This window comes from Sylvia atricapilla, chromosome 25 (genome assembly GCF_009819655.1).
Source record: "Sylvia atricapilla isolate bSylAtr1 chromosome 25, bSylAtr1.pri, whole genome shotgun sequence".
Classification (NCBI taxonomy): domain Eukaryota; kingdom Metazoa; phylum Chordata; class Aves; order Passeriformes; family Sylviidae; genus Sylvia; species Sylvia atricapilla.
This window is the reverse complement of record NC_089164.1, coordinates 183,416-199,694: the sequence shown is the minus strand read 5'-3', so window position 1 is coordinate 199,694 and position 16,279 is coordinate 183,416. Positions and strand designations below refer to the sequence as shown.

Below are 16,279 nucleotides of genomic sequence, written 5' to 3'. Positions count from 1 at the left end.
GCCGAGCCGAGCCCCCGCCCCGCCCCGCCTCCCAGCCCGCCGCGGTGCGGGGGGGGAAAGCAGGCGCGGCAGCGGCGCCGCAGCGAGTACCCGCATCGCCCGCCGCTATCCCGCGGCCGGCGGAGAACGAGCCCTCCGTGGTGATGAATGAACCCCCCGCCGCTATCCCGCAGCCGGGAGAAGGTGGAGGTCGAGCTCTCCCGGGGAGGGAGCCGGCACCCCGCCTGGAGCCCCCGGGACACGAGCCCTTCCCGGCGCAGAAAATGCTCCGGGAAACTCTTTTCCCGGCTGGAGGTGGGGCTGCGAGGCGACAGGCTCGCCCTCTCCACGCGTTTTGCCGAGTTTCCTGGCTGGACCCGAGGCTCCAGCAGAGCCCCCTACTCCGGGACAACGTCCCCGTCCAGCGCCAGGCGCCCTGTCGCCCCTCTCGGGCTCATCACCGACGCGCGGCCATTCCGGGCTGTTAATAACCGGACCCTGCGGAGCAGCGGGGACACACCGTGAGAAGGCAGAAAGCCGAACCTCTCCCTCCCTTTCACCCAGGATGCTGCGCTCCAGCGTGAGCAGGATGCGGATTTAGCTGATCCAGAACAACACATCCTCCCCCGCTGGCAGGGGAAGAGTCGCCAGCGTAAACGCCATCGCTTGCACAGCCTGACCTCAGCACCTCCCTGCCTTTGGGCTCCTGTGACCAAGCGAAAACAAAAACAAACAAAAAAACCCACTACACCACCACCACCAAAAACCGGTACTTGCCTACTATGAAGGAAAACTGAAGCTGTTTCTTAAAATCTGTGTGCCCCAGTGCCTCAGTTGCACAGAGGAACCACTGATTCCTGTCAACACGGGGCTTTGCATTCTAAGTTTCAAGCAGAAGCAGCACCGAGAAACCCTCCAGGCTGCACCAGATTATGAGGATCACGGTACAGAAGTGACTCGGTGGTACCTGTATTCCCACCTTCTAATCCCAAGATTTAAGGTCTTCAGTACACTTTAAAGCTCTTTCAGTACTCTTCAGGACTTGACCTAGTGGGCAGCATCCCTGCCCACAGTGGGGGTCTGGAACTAGATTATCTTTAAGGTCCCTTCCAAACCAACCCCTCCAGCATTCCTCTAGTTCCTCTCCAGCATTCACGGGTCTCCTGATGCCTTCCCTGTCCAGCTGCAGGTCACACATGGGGTGCTCTTAGATATTGAATGCAATATCATCGTGTCATTAAGGCTGAAAATCACTGGATTCTCCAGTGAATGTATCTCCCCGCTGTGGGACTGCCAATCTGCCCGTACTGCTGAGTCACCAGGATGCTTTCCTTGGAAAGAAAGAATTGGCAGTTTCCAGACTGACTCCTGTGACCCTGCTCGATATTTGTTATTTCCGTTATGTTGAGCACGGCATGGAAAGAATGGTCTGACAAATAAACACGTTCCTGCGGGAATGCTCCCTGAAACAATGTGGTGCTAAAGACTGTTTTCCAAGAAAGAGGGCTCCGTTTCCCCCTATTCATCTTGCCAGACAGATCCATGTGCAGTTTTCTTCTTATCTGTGAGGCTGTTCTTCCTCTTCACAAGCTTTGCCTGGCACCAGGCCTGGGGGTGCAGATGTTGCAGACTGAGTCAGACTAAGAGTTCGGGGGAAGCCAGTGCCAGTAAACAGCCGCTTTGCGTGTCAGCACTCGGCCCTTCGCCCTCCCCATCCCTCTGGGAGGCCTGCCTGGGATGCTCATGCTCTCCCTGTCTCCCCATCTCACCCAAAGTGTCCCTCCCTGAGCACGGGGCCGTCAGATACTCACCTTCCGTGGGCACAGCTTCAGGTGAAGCACTCCAGTAGGCTGCCATGATAAACAGTGATTTAAAAAATAGTAACACAGGAATTAGCCTTAAATTATGCTATTTTAGTTAATTTCTCATGAAACTGCTTAGCATTGAAAAAGCCTTTCTAAGTTTCATCTTTCATCTATGTTGCTGAGCCCCAGAGGAGGTAGGATGGAGCCAGGGATACTTCTTTGTGGAAGAATGACATGTTGGTGGCATTTAAGCCAGAAAAAAAGTAAATTAAACATCAAGACCATAAAAGTACCAGAGGATGTTTTAAAATAGGCCCTTTGCAGCAGTGCATTAGTTGTCTGTAGAGCCTGACTGTGTAATGAGTAATATATTAATTTATAATTAGCATAATACAGTGAGGCTCAGCAAATAGCTCTGTGCACTCTGGAAAATTCATCAACAGAAGAAGCAATTCTTAACGGTTTCCAAGGTTTGTGTGTCCCCGGTAATTGGGAACTTCAGCATTTCTTTTTATTTCTTTGAAGGGATAATTTGATTGCAACCATACATCTTTATTCCCTGTCTGTTTCTGCTGGAGTGCAGAGAAGCCTTTGGAGCGTTGCTGCTCTGGGTATGTCTGTGACCTCCCTGTAGGTGAGTACATCAGTGTTTTGCAGAGCGGATGACCTGGATTTGGTGCAGATTTCCAGAGGATTTTACCCTTTCCTCTCCCTCCTGCAAATGAGAGGGGGGAAGGAGGTGCATTAACCTCCTTGGGTCACTTGGCTTTTCCCCCTCTGCTGCTTCAAAATCTTCCATACCATTTTCATATCTCCCAAGGGATCTTCATTCACAATTCTGCTCTCAAAGTCTTCAGGAGCTTCCTGGTCTCATTTAATATTACCTGACAGTAGAAATACAGAAGGAGAATAATAAATGTGTAACAATAACACTCACTGGAATTTATGGAGCCTTTGGGGAACTTACTTTTCAATTTGGAAGCTCAGACCCACATTCCAGACGATGCAGGGAGGAAGACTTCTCCCTGCTTTTGCAGCAGTGCCCAGGCTTCCCAGAGATCCTCTCTCTGGCTGGGAATCTGCACTGAAATTCCCTGTTGTCAGCAAAACCTTGTGAAAAGGGAGCAAAATCCTCGGAGGCGGGTACCCAGTGCTGAAACAGCCTGGAGGCACTGGGGCCTCCTCAGATGAAGGGGATAAATAAACTTGAGTCTTAATTCAGTGATCCACTGAAAACAGGGTGTGATGAGCTTCCCCAGGAATAAAATGTCAGGAGTTCTGCTTTTTCCAGCTTTAAATAAATAATTTGTACCCTTCTGCCTATTAGCAGCTGTAGATAAGTTGATTGCACTGAGCTTTTGAAGTCTTCTGACATGTCCATCTGCCTTTGCATAGCCATTAACCCCTGACCCTTCTTGTACCCAAGCCACAGTCCATGAGTTTTCTTTCTGAAAAAGAAAAAAAAAAAGCTGGTTGCTCACCTGGAAGGTACAGAAGGATTCCAGGCATGTGACAGATTTCTTACATGGCAGCAGGGTTTATCACTAAGGGTACATCGGGAAGTGTTGCTGGGGTTTTCTTGGGCAGTTCCTTTCCTTTCCAAACTTGGCTTGTTATGGATACTGGAAACTTGGGTCCCTCATCCAGTAAAGTACCGGGCTCCTTGAGGAGTCACAGCCAGGGAAGAGAGCAAGGCTGAAGGCTGCTGCTGCACACTCAGTAAGAAGTCAGGATGATGATGAGAAGGAATTACTGTGTTCACTTCCAGCAGAATTTAAATTAAACCAGTTTTACTGAAGTCTTAATTCCTCCCCTGTATTTAAATGCTGTGATCTGAAAAGCAACAAGTGTATATTTCTGTATCATCACATCAATAAAGACCTGGGGTTTTGTAGGTTTCCTTATTAAAGAATCTGGCCTAATTTAATTGGAATTTGGCTGGTGTGGAAAATAATTTTGATTTACTTTGCTCTTGATCATTCCACTAAAACTTTGTGATCTGAGAGTAGTATGTTTGTATTTACTTATCGCAGCACTAGAGACCTGCATTGGCAGGCTCTCGATCAAATTACCTGATGAATATAAACAGCAGATTTAACTTAGTTTCATATTGATTTTTGTCATTATTATTAAAACCCTCTGATCTGAAGAATGAGATGCTTGTATTTCCTTAATATCTTACTACTGGGGTTTGGGTTAATCTTGTAGAGCTTTTCCTTTTTCTTTTGAGTTACTAAGTCTAACTAATTGGAATTTAACATATGGTAATTTCAACTCTGTGAAGAGGGAAGAGGAACTCAGTTTCCTAGGACAAAATAGCAAAGTAACCTGTTCTTGTCAGGGGCTGGTATCTCCCCCAGATACCTGTGTGCATTTTGGGGGCTGTGGGTCCCCCAGGAGCTGGTGGGTCACCCCAGGGCATCCACCTGCCATCTGTCTGGTGCCCTGAGGAGGCTGCCAGGGGTCCCAACAGGGCACTTGCCTAGGAAGAGCAGCAGAGCCCTCTCCAAGGGCTGCTTTCCAGGGAAGGCAGAGGGGGTGCACAAAGGCTTTGGGATCCCATGGAAAGCAAATGGCTGCGAAATTTACAACCTGGCCACATACGGTTTGTCTGAACAGCTGCTGTTCACCCGTAACTCTGCTTGGTCTTGGAAATGATTCCACACTTCCAGCTGAGCAGTGGGGTGGAAGGTCCAGGAGCAAGCAGTGAGCTGTCTTCAGAAACCAAAGGTTTTCATCGACGTGCAAACAGGTTTGAGCAAAGCAACAAAAATGAGTGGGTGTAACTTCAGCCTCTCATCTCAGCTGTGCTGAGGTTTCAGGTCTAATTCCTGGCAACAACTGTGAAAATTTAACCTTTGCTTTTGCTGTTTGGTGTTTTAAAGCTTGTTGCTGCCTGTTGCAAGAGGAGCCATGCAAGCTGTGTCCTGGGGGCAGCAGGAGAGATTTTCTAGACAAGTCTGGAGCTGCCTTGGGGAAAGAACTGGCCCAGGTTGGTGTTGTGGTCCCAAGCTGCTGAAATCCCCTGTGTCAGGGAGAGTGTCCTGAAGAGCCAAATTACCCTCCACACCGCCCTCCGCCCTTTTTTTTTTTTTTTTTTTTTTTTTTTTTTTTTTTTTTTTTGGGGGGGCAAGGGGTTGTGTGTGTAGATAATTTTTCCGGTAAATTCCCTCTGCCCGTTCCTCCTCCCCGACCGCCTTGATGGGCACCGGGGCTGACCGGGGCGGGGCAGCGCCCTCGCGGGCGGGGGCGGCGGCGGGCGGCTCGGTGCGCAGCCGGTGCCGGTGCCAGCCCAGGATCGCGGGCCGGTCCCGGGACGGCCGCAGCAGCCGGTGCCGGTGCCAGTGCCGGCCCGGGATCGCGGGGCCGGACCCGGGCGGCGCCGGCAGCAGCAGGCGGCGCTGCGCCCCTTGGCGCCGGCAGCGGCTCCGCCGGGCTCCGCTCGGCTCCGCGCCCGCCGCCCCCGCCCAGCCCCGCGCCGCCGCCCGGAGATGCCCGCGGCCCCCGGCGGCTGCGGCCCGCGGAGGCGGCGCTGACCCGGCGGAGCGCAGCGGCCCCCGGCCATGGGCGGCGGCGGCCCCCGGCCGCGCCGAGGCCACCGGCAGGTACGTGCGGAAAGTTTGGCGGGGGGGAAGGAGGCGGCGGCCCCGGGGCGACTCCCGTCGCGGTGCGGAGCGCCGGCCCGGCCGCCGCTCCGAGGGGACGCTGAATCCCGACGAGGCCCGGGGAAGCGGGGTCGGGGATCCGGTCGGATCGGCGTGCCAGCGAGCCCCGGCGGCGCCGGGATGCCGGTCCCGGGCTCTGCCGTGGGGTCCGGCGCTCCCGGCTCCTCCCGGCCGCCGCACGTCGCTGCCCGGTCCCCGCGTGTCCCGGTGCCGTGTCGCCCGCCGGGGGTCCTCGGTGCCGGTACGGGGCTCGGGAGGGCCCCTGCGGTGAGTTTCTCCGGGCTGGCTCTGCCCTGCGCTCCGGTCGCGGTGACTCCGACAGCAGCAGCGCCCGCGGCCCCTGCCCGCCCCGCGGCGGGGATTCCGATCCGGTGGGGCCGTGTCCGGCCACCGGCTCCGGGGGTGGGCTCGTCACGGGTGCTGTTTTGCCAGCGCTCCGAAGCTACTCGGCTTTCTGGGAGGCAAAGCGCTGCTGGAGAGATCGCAGATTCTGCAGACGAGGATGCTCCTTTACTCTAGGAGTAACCACGGATCCCGACTGCTGCTGCCTTCCGCACAAGCTGTCCCTGCGGCCAAAACCTTGAGCAGGACAGGATCGGATGGGGGCTTTAATCTTCCTCTGCTTTCTCCCTCTCTGCTGTAGCTCCTCCTGCCAGGATGGGTTTGCCTCTGGTCAACACCAGGCTGGAGTAGGGCAGTGGCACGGAGAGCCAGCTGCCTCGTGGGGTGGCTCGAGGGACACAGGATGAGCACGGGTCAGATGGCCCCATCACGACGAGTAGAGGCTCAGCGGCCCAGAGGAGAGTGTGAGCTGCTCCAGTCCCATCCCGGAGTCATGAGTTTGTCCATGCCATGGGTGCCAAGGCAGGGAAGCAGGACTCTCCTCCTCCTGCTCATCAGCCATCCCTTTTGCTGCAGGGAGAGGCTTGGGGGGCTGTTCAGTGTGTGGGTGCCCTTTACCTGGGAGAACTCATCTGTGCTGGCACACCCACACCCCAGCAAAGAGCCTGCACAGGTGAGATGTTGTGGAAACAATCCTGGTTCTGGATGAGGCTGAGGTTTGGACTGTTTCTGCTAATTATCCAGTTCACACGGACCTTTGCAAACAGTGCTTCAGACTGGCAGGACTTGGAGCATAACTTAGCATGACTGAGTCTCTCATTAGCACTGTGGGGCACTGGGCTGTGCTCCAGCAAGCTGCAGACCCACATGTGGCTTTAATGGAGGAGGAGGAAAATGTCCATAGCTCCTGTGACAGGCAGAGTGGTCAATGTGTGGGTGGGCAGCAGGGAGCTGTTCCTGTAGTGTGTCTGTGCTGGAGAACTTCTTTGAAGCTCCCATGTGGATGATGGCCCATGCCCACATGTGCCCACAGGGAGGGACAGGGACCCACACAGAGGAACCATCATCTCTTGACACATTTGCAACTGAGATTGATAGTCTGAGATTCTGGGGAACTTGACAATTTCTTCAGTTCCCAGCTCAGACCCAAAAGGCAAAAGCAGGTAACAAATGTTAATGAAAAAACTCACAGAATTCCAAACAGCATATAACAGAATGGAGAACACCAAGATTTTCAGTCAAAATTAAGTGTTTTGACATGCCAGAACACCACTCTTCATTTCACTGACATTCCAGGCTGAAAAATCTCAAGTCAGACCAAACATTTGTAGTTGTAATCTCACGACACTGGAGGCTGATAACTGTCAAAACAGCAATTTCTGTGGAGCTGTGTTTTCTAATAGGAGTTTGGGCATGGGTGGGAGCTCTGAGAGCATGGGGCACTGGGATGCACCTTGTCTTTGTGCTCCCCTGAACGACATGTGCTCTCCCAGCCACCAGTGTGGCCTCTGCTCAGCTCAGTGGTTTCCCTTCAGACTATGGCATGGACAGTGTGGATTGCATTATTGATAACACTGTCATTTATTTATACTTCCTTGGTTATAGCAAACAGCTCAGCCTTTCTGAACTAAATATACTTTGCACTGGGAGTGTGTTGCCGTCCTCTGTGGGATGGAGCAGCCAGTGGAGGGCTTGGTTTTTGTTCCAGCTGAGAGGTTCAGGGATGTCTCCTGGAAACCTCATGTGGCCTGGAGGGTCCCATGGGCAGGAGCTGGGGATGAGCTCCTCCAGATGGACTCTGGTGTGTGCTGTGGGACTGGGGCCTGGTGCCTGGGAGCTGGGCTGTGCTTCCTGCATGAAGAGGGAGCCGGATCTGGAGCAGCAGCCAGGAAACCAGGGTCTCCTGATGGGGACCTGCCCGCTCTGCTGGAAGGTGTGTGGGAGGTTCGTTGGCACTGGAGACTCACTGCCACAAAAATTGCACCAGCGTTGTGTCTGCTGTTCTCACAACTGAGCTGCTGGATGTGCCCCACCATGGGGCAAGACAGCTGCGTGCTGGGACACAGCTCCTGCAGTGTGCAGGTGCAGTGTGGCTGGGCAGGGTGACCCCGGGTGCCAGGGCACGTGCCCCACTCCCAGCTGGCTGCAGTGCTATGACACACTCTGCCTCTGGATTCAGGTGAAGGACTGAGCAGCTCTGTGAGGGCTGTTTGCTTTGTCATTGAGCAAATATGTGACATTTCTTCATGTCTGAGCAAATAGTGCATGTTTTAAGCTGACATCAATATTTACACAGTGGGCTGTCACGTCTCCAAAAGGACTCCAACAGTGCCGGCTGTTGTTTGATCCCACTCTGAGAAGCCTCATGCAGAGCATATTCTGTGGGAGCACCAGAGATCACCCAAATATGGCGAGAGAGTCTCAGGAGAGAGTCTCACAGTCCCATCACATCACCTCGAGGAGCAGCAGTTCTCTTGCACATTCAGTCGTACTGGATTCTTTCTGGCACTGGAAGGGCTGGAGCAGGAGCAGCCCCTCATCACTCAGAGGGCAGGGATGGAGTCAGGACAGCAAGTGGGATGCTGCTGGCCACTCTTCAGTCTGCTCCTGGCCAAGCTGACCAGCCCACAGCATTAATTAGAAGCATTTCCTTACCTCTAAATTTTTTTTTAGCGTAAAGTATGTGGTTTTGTCAAGGTACCTTTGTGTTTTTTTCCTAGGCAAATGTCAACACTTTTGATGACAAATTTTCTGATTTTTTGTTTTCCAGATGGGAAAATCAAAGTGCAAAATATCACTTTAAATCACCACTTCAGAATGAAGCATTTTTCATTTTGAAATGTCAGTTTAAAACAGGACAATTCATTTTTAAATGCTTCAAAACAAGAAATATCCTTTTTTACCACTTCAAATCACTTTGTTTTGATTAAAAATGTCAGCATGTAGTGTCCTGTGATCCAGGACTGAAGTTTTATGGAGGACATGGTTGTTTGCTGGGCCTGGTTAGATGCCAGCAGATGATGATGGAGGCTGGGAGGTCACCGTGTCACTTGGCAGATGCCAAGTGGTGATGTTGCTGTTGGTGCCGCTGCCTGCACCTGGAGCTGCTCCCATCTGAAGGGCTGTGGCTGTAAATAGTGAAGAGAACACATTTAAAGAACTCAGCCATAAAATACAAATCCTTTTGGGATGTACATTTTTCCCTGTGGTCTCTAGATGATGTAAAACTTGGCTTCTTCCCAGCATGTGCTGCATGGAGTGGGCGTGGTGCCAGTGTGGTGCCAAGAGAGGTTATCACTGTGTCCAGAGGTAGCCGATGCAGTTTTGAGGGTGTGGTTGCATGAACTTGGCCTGGAAGGAGGAACAGCCCCAGAAGAAGGTGGCGTCCTGGGAGAGCAGACTGCAGGTCATGGCGCTGCCGTGGGCTCTGTGTATCCAGCTGCCCGTCAGCTGGATATCCAACTGGCCATCAGCTGCCCCGTTCCTTGGCTTCCTGTGGGGCGCTGGCCCCAGGACATCCAGCACCATCAGCCCATCCCTCTGTTTGTCAGCAAGTGGTTTGCAATTGCCAAGCCTTGGGCATCACTGCGAGGGTCCTCAGCAACCCAGGAACAGTAACAGCACGTGACCCCCCACAGCAAAGGCAGAACCTGAAATGACTCACTGCTGATCTGCTCTGGCTCTTCCCACACACACTGGGTGTGCATTTAGTGTTTGCCATCTGCTTTAATAACCTACTATAAAGGACCTGATTTTGTGCTCTCAGCAGTAAAAATCAGGAGCAGCTCTGCAGGTCCTACTGTTCAAAGGGGTGAGCAGGGTTATGGGCTGAGCTCCTGGAGAAGTTTCATGATGCGCACATGCTCATGCACCTGAGAGTGTGTCCTGAAGTGGGGCTGGTGAAATTCCCAGGTGTCCCCAGCCACTTACAGGGACTCAGTGGCTCACACTGATGGCAAGTATCACTGCCCATGTCCTTCTTTCTCCTTTCAGATGTGCTGATGTCTGCTTCTTGCAAAGACCTGACCCACCTGAGGTTGGCAGATGCACAGATGTGAGCGTGAATCCCCAGTAAAAGGTAACCACCACTCACCTGTACTACTGCTGGTGGGATCTCTTTCTGTCCTGCTGCAATGGCCTATGCTGCTGATGAAGTCTGAGGTCATCTGAGGGTGGTGGGTGAATCCCTTCCTCTCCCAGAGCCATGTTCCCACAGCCCAGAGTTGTGAGGACACCCCAGTGCTCACAACGTTCAGGAGCCATACCACTGCAGGAACATTGGTGAGTGGATCTGCATCTCCCAGCCCTCCTCAGTCCCTCTTCCTCCATATATCTCTTCTTCTTTTTGGTAGAATGAGTGAGAGAGATATACAGAGCCTGAGCAAATGGGTTTTCGTGCTCAGCCTCTGTCTTACCACGCTGTGGGGACGACTGACACTGGCCTCCACCCATCATCACAGAAGCCATTCAGGTAGGGGGGCAAGATCCTTGCTGCATGTGTCACATGCTTATGCAATCATCCAGGTCCCCATAATAATGGTAGCACTTTGGGGTCTTCATGGGATGCCTGAGGTAGAGTTACATGGGGATGAGGTGCTTGGTGAAGTTCTGCTCACATTTTTGGTGAGGGGAGGAGGAGTCTCAGGCTGTGGTGCACACCATGAGCAGTGGGCATCTCTCGGGGGGCAAATGCTGACAGCCTCAAGGAGCTCAGTTTCTGTTTCTGGGGTCTGGGCAGCAAGGATGAATATGCCCAACGTGGGGCAGCATCCAGCAAGCAGACACCAAGAGGCGCCAACACAGGAAAGGGCATTTATGGGTTAATTTGAAACTGTTCATGCTCTTGATTGACCCCACACCTAACCCTGTCCTATTTCTGTCGTTTTTGCCTGACAGTTAAAGCAGTTCTAATCCTGTAATCCCCACCCGCATTGCTTAAAACCAAAACACATCTTCCAGAGTGACTCCCTCACCCCATCAGTCAGCAGTTACCTGCCTTTCCCCTGTCCTAGCCCTGGGTACCCCATCCTTGGAAGTGTCCAAGGCCAGGGACACATCTCTCTGTGGCAACCAGGTCTGATAATAGAATTGTAGAATATCTCGACTTGGAAGAGATCCACAAGGATCTTTAAGTGCAACTCCTGGCCTTGCACACAAATCATACCATGTACTGAGGTCCCTTGTGCCTGCCCAGCACAAGGAGATGCTGTTCTGTCCAAGCAAAACACTGCTTCCTGCAGAATGTGGTTAGATTTAAAGAGCCACATGAACCAAGCACGGTCATTTGGAAACAGAATAGGAGAGTCCTTGGTGAAGAATGATTCACCAGCAGTTTAATCCCCTGTGTAAGACAGTGAGGTCTTCATGATCAGCAAGGCTGGAATGTCTGGATCCAACTCCCACAAAGGTGGCCCCAGCACCTTCTAATGCTGATAATCAAAGGGCTGTCTTTGCCCTTATTTATGTTCATCACTCAACCCGAAGCAGAAGTAAAAGGCATTTAAGCAAGCTGGGACTTTTTCTTTTGGGAAATGAGGTTCTCTGGGCATTGCTTGGTGCTTAAATGCATCCAACTTCTCTTCATTTTGTAGTTCTCCACCAGCAAGCAGTATTTTACACTGAACATGTGGAGCTGCACCCACGCTCCCTGAGACACTCAAAATGTGTCATTTCAGGTTATGCCATAAAAATCCCGTGTTCTGCTGTTCATTTAAAGGTCAACCAGAGTAGGACAGCATTTTTATTTTATTTTTGCATGCAGGATTCAAAAGCCTTTTGCTTTTACAATTCTTTTATGGTTCCCCCAGATAAGCTGCGTCTTTTTAGAAAGGGCTGCAGTGGGGAAATACCAGTTAAATGGGAGGGAGAAGCATGCCAGAAGCTCTGGAACTTATCCCAGGCTCTCGGGAGGTTTCCTGCTGTTGGTGTTAAACACACCATCCATCTGATATGCATTTCGTTCCAAGTTTCCTGCTGCTCAGCTAAAGGAGAAGCAGCTGCAGGGAGTTCTGGAGCCTGTGGCTCATATACCCAGGGCATGCCCGTGTGTGGCTCTGCACTGCTCCTCCAGTGCTCATTAAGCAGGACCTGCAGGGACCTCTGGGGTCATGGGAACGAAGTCTCTCAGCCTTTTTTGGCTGATTTGTATTGTGCTTGTGTGGGCCATTATCCAGCCGAAGCACTGATTTCAGATGCTGACCAGCTCTAAACTCTGATCCCAGAGGTGATCAGCCAACACAGTAGTTTATACTTTCCTTAATATTTTAATGGCACTGGGAGGGGAGCAGCAGAGCAGCTTGGATTGCTGATGAACACCGTGACATTTCTCTGCCGCTGCAGGGTGGAAATGCCATCCTGTTCCTTCTCCAGGCAGAGGGTGGGTGATGGTGAGGTGGAGGCATTGATTGTAGCCGGGGTCAGAGGTGATGGTGCTCTGCTTGAAGCCAAAAGCACCATCCCCTCTTGTACCAAAGTGCACCTCATTATCAGCTGCAATTAGCTAATGAGCTTATTAGTTTCAAAAAAGCTCTTGGCTTGGCTGTGGCAAGAGGGGATGAATTTTGGAGGGTAGGATGAGAGTGAAGGCTATCAGGAGCAAGAGCTCAGATGCCAGAAGTGTGGAGCAGGAACCACCACTTTTCTTACAGGTGGGCTGGGAAGGTGCTGCCCAGACACCTGTGTGCCACCAGCAGCCCTGGGGTGATTCCAGAGGCCGGGATAGCACTGCACGTTCTGGGCTCTCCTGTGCCTGGTCACAGCTCACACCAGCACGGCCATGGGCAGGAGGTGGTCGAAGGTCTCCTGTCCAGGCCCTGGGCAGCAGATGGGCTGAGGCCTCTGAGGTCTGATGGGGGCTGTTTCTCCTCCTGCAGTGCATGTAGAGCCCGGCACATGCGAAGTCATCGCCGCTCACCGGTGCTGCAATAAGAACAAGATCGAAGAGCGCTCCCAGACGGTGAAATGCTCCTGTTTCCCAGGGCAGGTGGCAGGGACAACACGGGCAGCTCCCTCCTGCGTGGACGGTGAGTACCCCAGGGTGCAGCTACATCTTTTTCAATCCCTGACCTCATCCTCACATCTGGTTGTTGTCCTCAGCTGCTCTGGTCATATTGTTCCCAAATATAAGAGAGCCCACTCTGGTTGCCCAAACTGGGGGCATGAATCACAAGACCCTAATAGAGCAGAGTGGTAGGAGACAATCCCTTTGCTCTGTAAGTGGAGCCTGGAACAGGTTCTGAACAGCACTTCTCTCTCTGGGAGAGAGGACATTGAGCTTTTCTTTCCTGGGGTAGTGAAAGAAAACTGGGTGTTCCAGAGGCAGATGGAGCAGTTGGATTAGGTGAGGCCAGGCGGGTGACAAGCAGCTCCGTGCCCAGGGCTCCTCGATGTGAGCTGCACTGGAGAGAGGGGCCGTATCTCCTGATATCACCCAAAGGTGGGCAGAGCTGCTCCTCCACACCCTGTGCTGCAGCCTGATCCCCTCCTCTCCCCCAGCCTCCATCGTGCTGCAGAAGTGGTGGTGCCAGATGGAGCCGTGTCTCGACGGGGAGGAATGCAAAGTGCTGCCTGACCTCTCAGGATGGAGCTGCAGCAGTGGCAACAAAGTGAAGACCACCAAGGTATGTCCCCTGCAGGTAATGGGGGGGAACCCAGCTGTGCCTTCCCCAGCCTGGGGCAAGAGCACCCACAGTTCTGTAGGGAAGGAAAGAGCTCCAGCTCCTTTAGGGCGGACACTGTTTGACAAGGACTCACCAAAGCAAAGCAGAGGGTCTGGGCTGTGCACTTGTCACTGGTGCCGGAGGGGCTGGCAGGTGTACCACAACCCTGAGTGGATGCCACAGCTTTTCTAGTAGATAATTTTTCCTGGGAGGCTTGGTGTTGCATGGCTCAACCCCTGAGCAAACATCCTAGGTCTCTATAACATTCCCAGGGCTCCCAGGGTGTCCAGGTTGCTCCCCAGCACCACCCACTGCTCTAGGGCAGCAGGTTTCCTTTCCCAACCCAGTTGCACAGCCCTGGATCTGTCCCCATTCCCCGGCTGAGGCAATCATTTGTGACAGAGCAGTACACGATTATTATTTTCATGGCTTGCTGAATCCCCCAAGGAACAAGGTGTAATTAAATTTTTATCAAACTCATTAGTAATTACATATATGCCATGGTTAATCAGTTGCATAATTTTGTAATCATTGTTCATACTGTTGAGTGTAATTATTCCTTATGCTTTCATTTTCCTTGCCCCACATCCCCCACCACAAAATGATTGTTTTAAGCAATGTCGGGATTTCTTTCATTGCTGCTATTACTTTTGTGCACAGAAAGCACTTTCATGCTGAAGTGTTTTTATGGACATCCAAAAAGGCTCCTCCAGACCTGAACATCCGTCACTGACCAGTAACTGCAGCACTACATTGAGCTGGTTGTCTTTTTCCCCTTCTAGTGTTTTTTGGTTGATTTTCCCCAGCTACTAACTTAGCCCAAAGCCTCTGTTCTGGCTTTGCTGTCTTGAATTCTTATTGGGACCATTCCCATCTGGAATGGGAGAAGGACTCAGGAGCTTCTGCTCTCCTGCCTCATCCAGCAGACCCTTCCATGGCCAACCTCTTTTTGGGTGCTATGCCCTCCCTTGGGGAGGTGGCAGTTTGGAAGCACAGACCCGTGTTTTTAAAAGGACTTCTGGTAATTTTAGGTGACTTTAGTGGCTTTGGAATGGTGCCAAAGGGCTGGATTTGCATCTCAGTCCCCTGTGCAGACAGACTTCAGTGGGAGCTGCAGCCAGAGCACAGAATCACAAACCATCCATAAGGTGACATTTGGAATGGCCACTCCATTAAATGAAAGTAAAGAGCAAATCTTATTTGCACCTCTTGAGGCTGTTTGTTGATAATTCATGAATGGGGAATCAGCTGGATGCGTTGGGTAACTTCTCCTCCCCTCCACAGGTCACTCGATAGCCTCCGTGCAGCTCTGCACGGGCAGCCCAGCCTTGGCATGGGTCCTGGTGCCCCCCTGAGCAGCAGGATGTGGCCCAGTGCCTGCAGAGTGGGATGCTCCAGGGCTCCCATCCTGCACCCGTCAGCAGGACTGTGACAACCACTGGATCAGAGCATCTGCTGAGCCCCAGCGTCCCCAGAGGCTGCAGGCAGGGACCCCAGTGCAGCCGCCAGAATCCCATCACACCACGGTTCCCTCCTTTTCTGTGGACACATTCACCAACCAAGAAATGGGCTTGTTTTCCAATCATCCTAAATAAAATACTACCACTGTGTGAGAGCTGTTGACAGTACAGATGCAGACAGGCAGCAGGCCCCCCGAATGAGCTTTAATAGCAGAATAGCTTGAATAGCCGAAATCATTGCTGAGTCACGTTTCCCTGTCTCCCAAGATGCTGAATCCAAGTTGCAGTCAGGAACGGGGAAGTCTATGGTTATGTGAAACCCTCCCCATGTGGCACCTTCTGGCCCTGGGGTTCCTAGGAGCTCCAGCCTGGTCCCAAGTCACTGGGGGCTGCTCTACCCTCGGAGCACTGGGCTCTCCCTGGCCCCCAGGGATGGTGAGATGTCTCCATGGTGCATGTTGCTGGTTCCTCCTTTCTCGGTAACTGCATTAATCAGGTTACAAATTTAATGTTTTCCACCATGCAAGTCCCAGGCACCAAGTTTCTGCTTGTGTTTGCGATTGAATTTCAGAACTGTGTGAGGGGATTTCTCTGTCTGCAGCTCTGGGGTATCTGGGGCATGCAGATACCCAGAGAGAGCCTCAGACTGAACCAGGTTTTGTTGCAGTAATCCAAAATAAAGAAAAATGTACCACCTCCTGGCCCTGAGCTCATGACCTTCTCCAGGACACACCATTTCCTGTGGAGCAGCAACTCACAGTGGGGGAGAATGTGAGCTCTGTGCCCCCAGTGTCAGAGGTGCGTGGGACCCTGGGGCTGTCAGACCAACACCTCCAGCCCTGCTCTGGGTCTGCTCTGGGACCTGCAGGGGATGTGCAGGTGTAAGAGGAGCAGAGATGCTGTGGGGGCCATGGAAGTGAGGGGGTCACTGGTGTGTTTGCTGCTATCTGCCTCCTGCCCTGCCTCCCACCATAGGACTCATTATGGAGACGTTTTTGTAACAGGGTATGTAACACCCTCTCCAGATGTGATGTAAATACCAGACTGTGAAATAATAAATTCATTTTAATCTCTGCAAAAGGTCTTTTCACTCAGCAGCAAAGGGAGGCTCTGGGAGTGCTTCTCATGCTCCTGAATCCGACGTGAAGGGGCTGGGGACTCTGCCCTGGCCATTCCAATCCCAACCAGCTTGTGCAATAGTGGCTGTGGAGGAGAGCTGAAAGCCTGTTGCGGCCAGCAAAGGCTCATTAGCTTATAGTGATCCTAAAGAAAAGTGCATTAATTTCTAATAGAGGCTTTGCTGAGAGCTTTTCTTGTCCTCTCCCTCCACCTCTGTGTGGCAGCCCCCACTGCTGCAGTGCCATGTCCCC

General features: G+C 52.4%; 1 protein-coding gene across 1 annotated transcript; it reads left to right on the top strand.

Annotated features, from left to right (window-relative positions):
* The first annotated feature begins 5,266 nt into the window (after positions 1-5,266).
* Positions 5,267-15,989, top strand: TAFA3 (TAFA chemokine like family member 3). Its single transcript, XM_066335684.1, has 6 exons — positions 5,267-5,389; positions 9,785-9,869; positions 10,144-10,262; positions 12,664-12,813; positions 13,286-13,410; positions 14,734-15,989. The coding sequence occupies exons 3-6, from the start codon at positions 10,145-10,147 to the stop codon at positions 14,743-14,745; spliced, it is 405 nt and encodes a 134-aa protein (XP_066191781.1). The 5' UTR covers positions 5,267-5,389; positions 9,785-9,869; position 10,144; the 3' UTR covers positions 14,746-15,989.
* Positions 15,990-16,279: the final 290 nt, after the last annotated feature.

Bases quoted from the DNA above. Each gene is read 5' to 3' on its own strand.
- TAFA3 (XM_066335684.1), top strand. From the start codon at position 10,145: ATGAGTGAGAGAGATATACAGAGCCTGAGCAAATGGGTTTTCGTGCTC. The intron at 10,263-12,663 runs GTAGGGGGGCAA...CTCCTCCTGCAG, and splicing joins TCATCACAGAAGCCATTCAG to TGCATGTAGAGCCCGGCACA. The intron at 12,814-13,285 runs GTGAGTACCCCA...CCTCTCCCCCAG, and splicing joins AGCTCCCTCCTGCGTGGACG to CCTCCATCGTGCTGCAGAAG.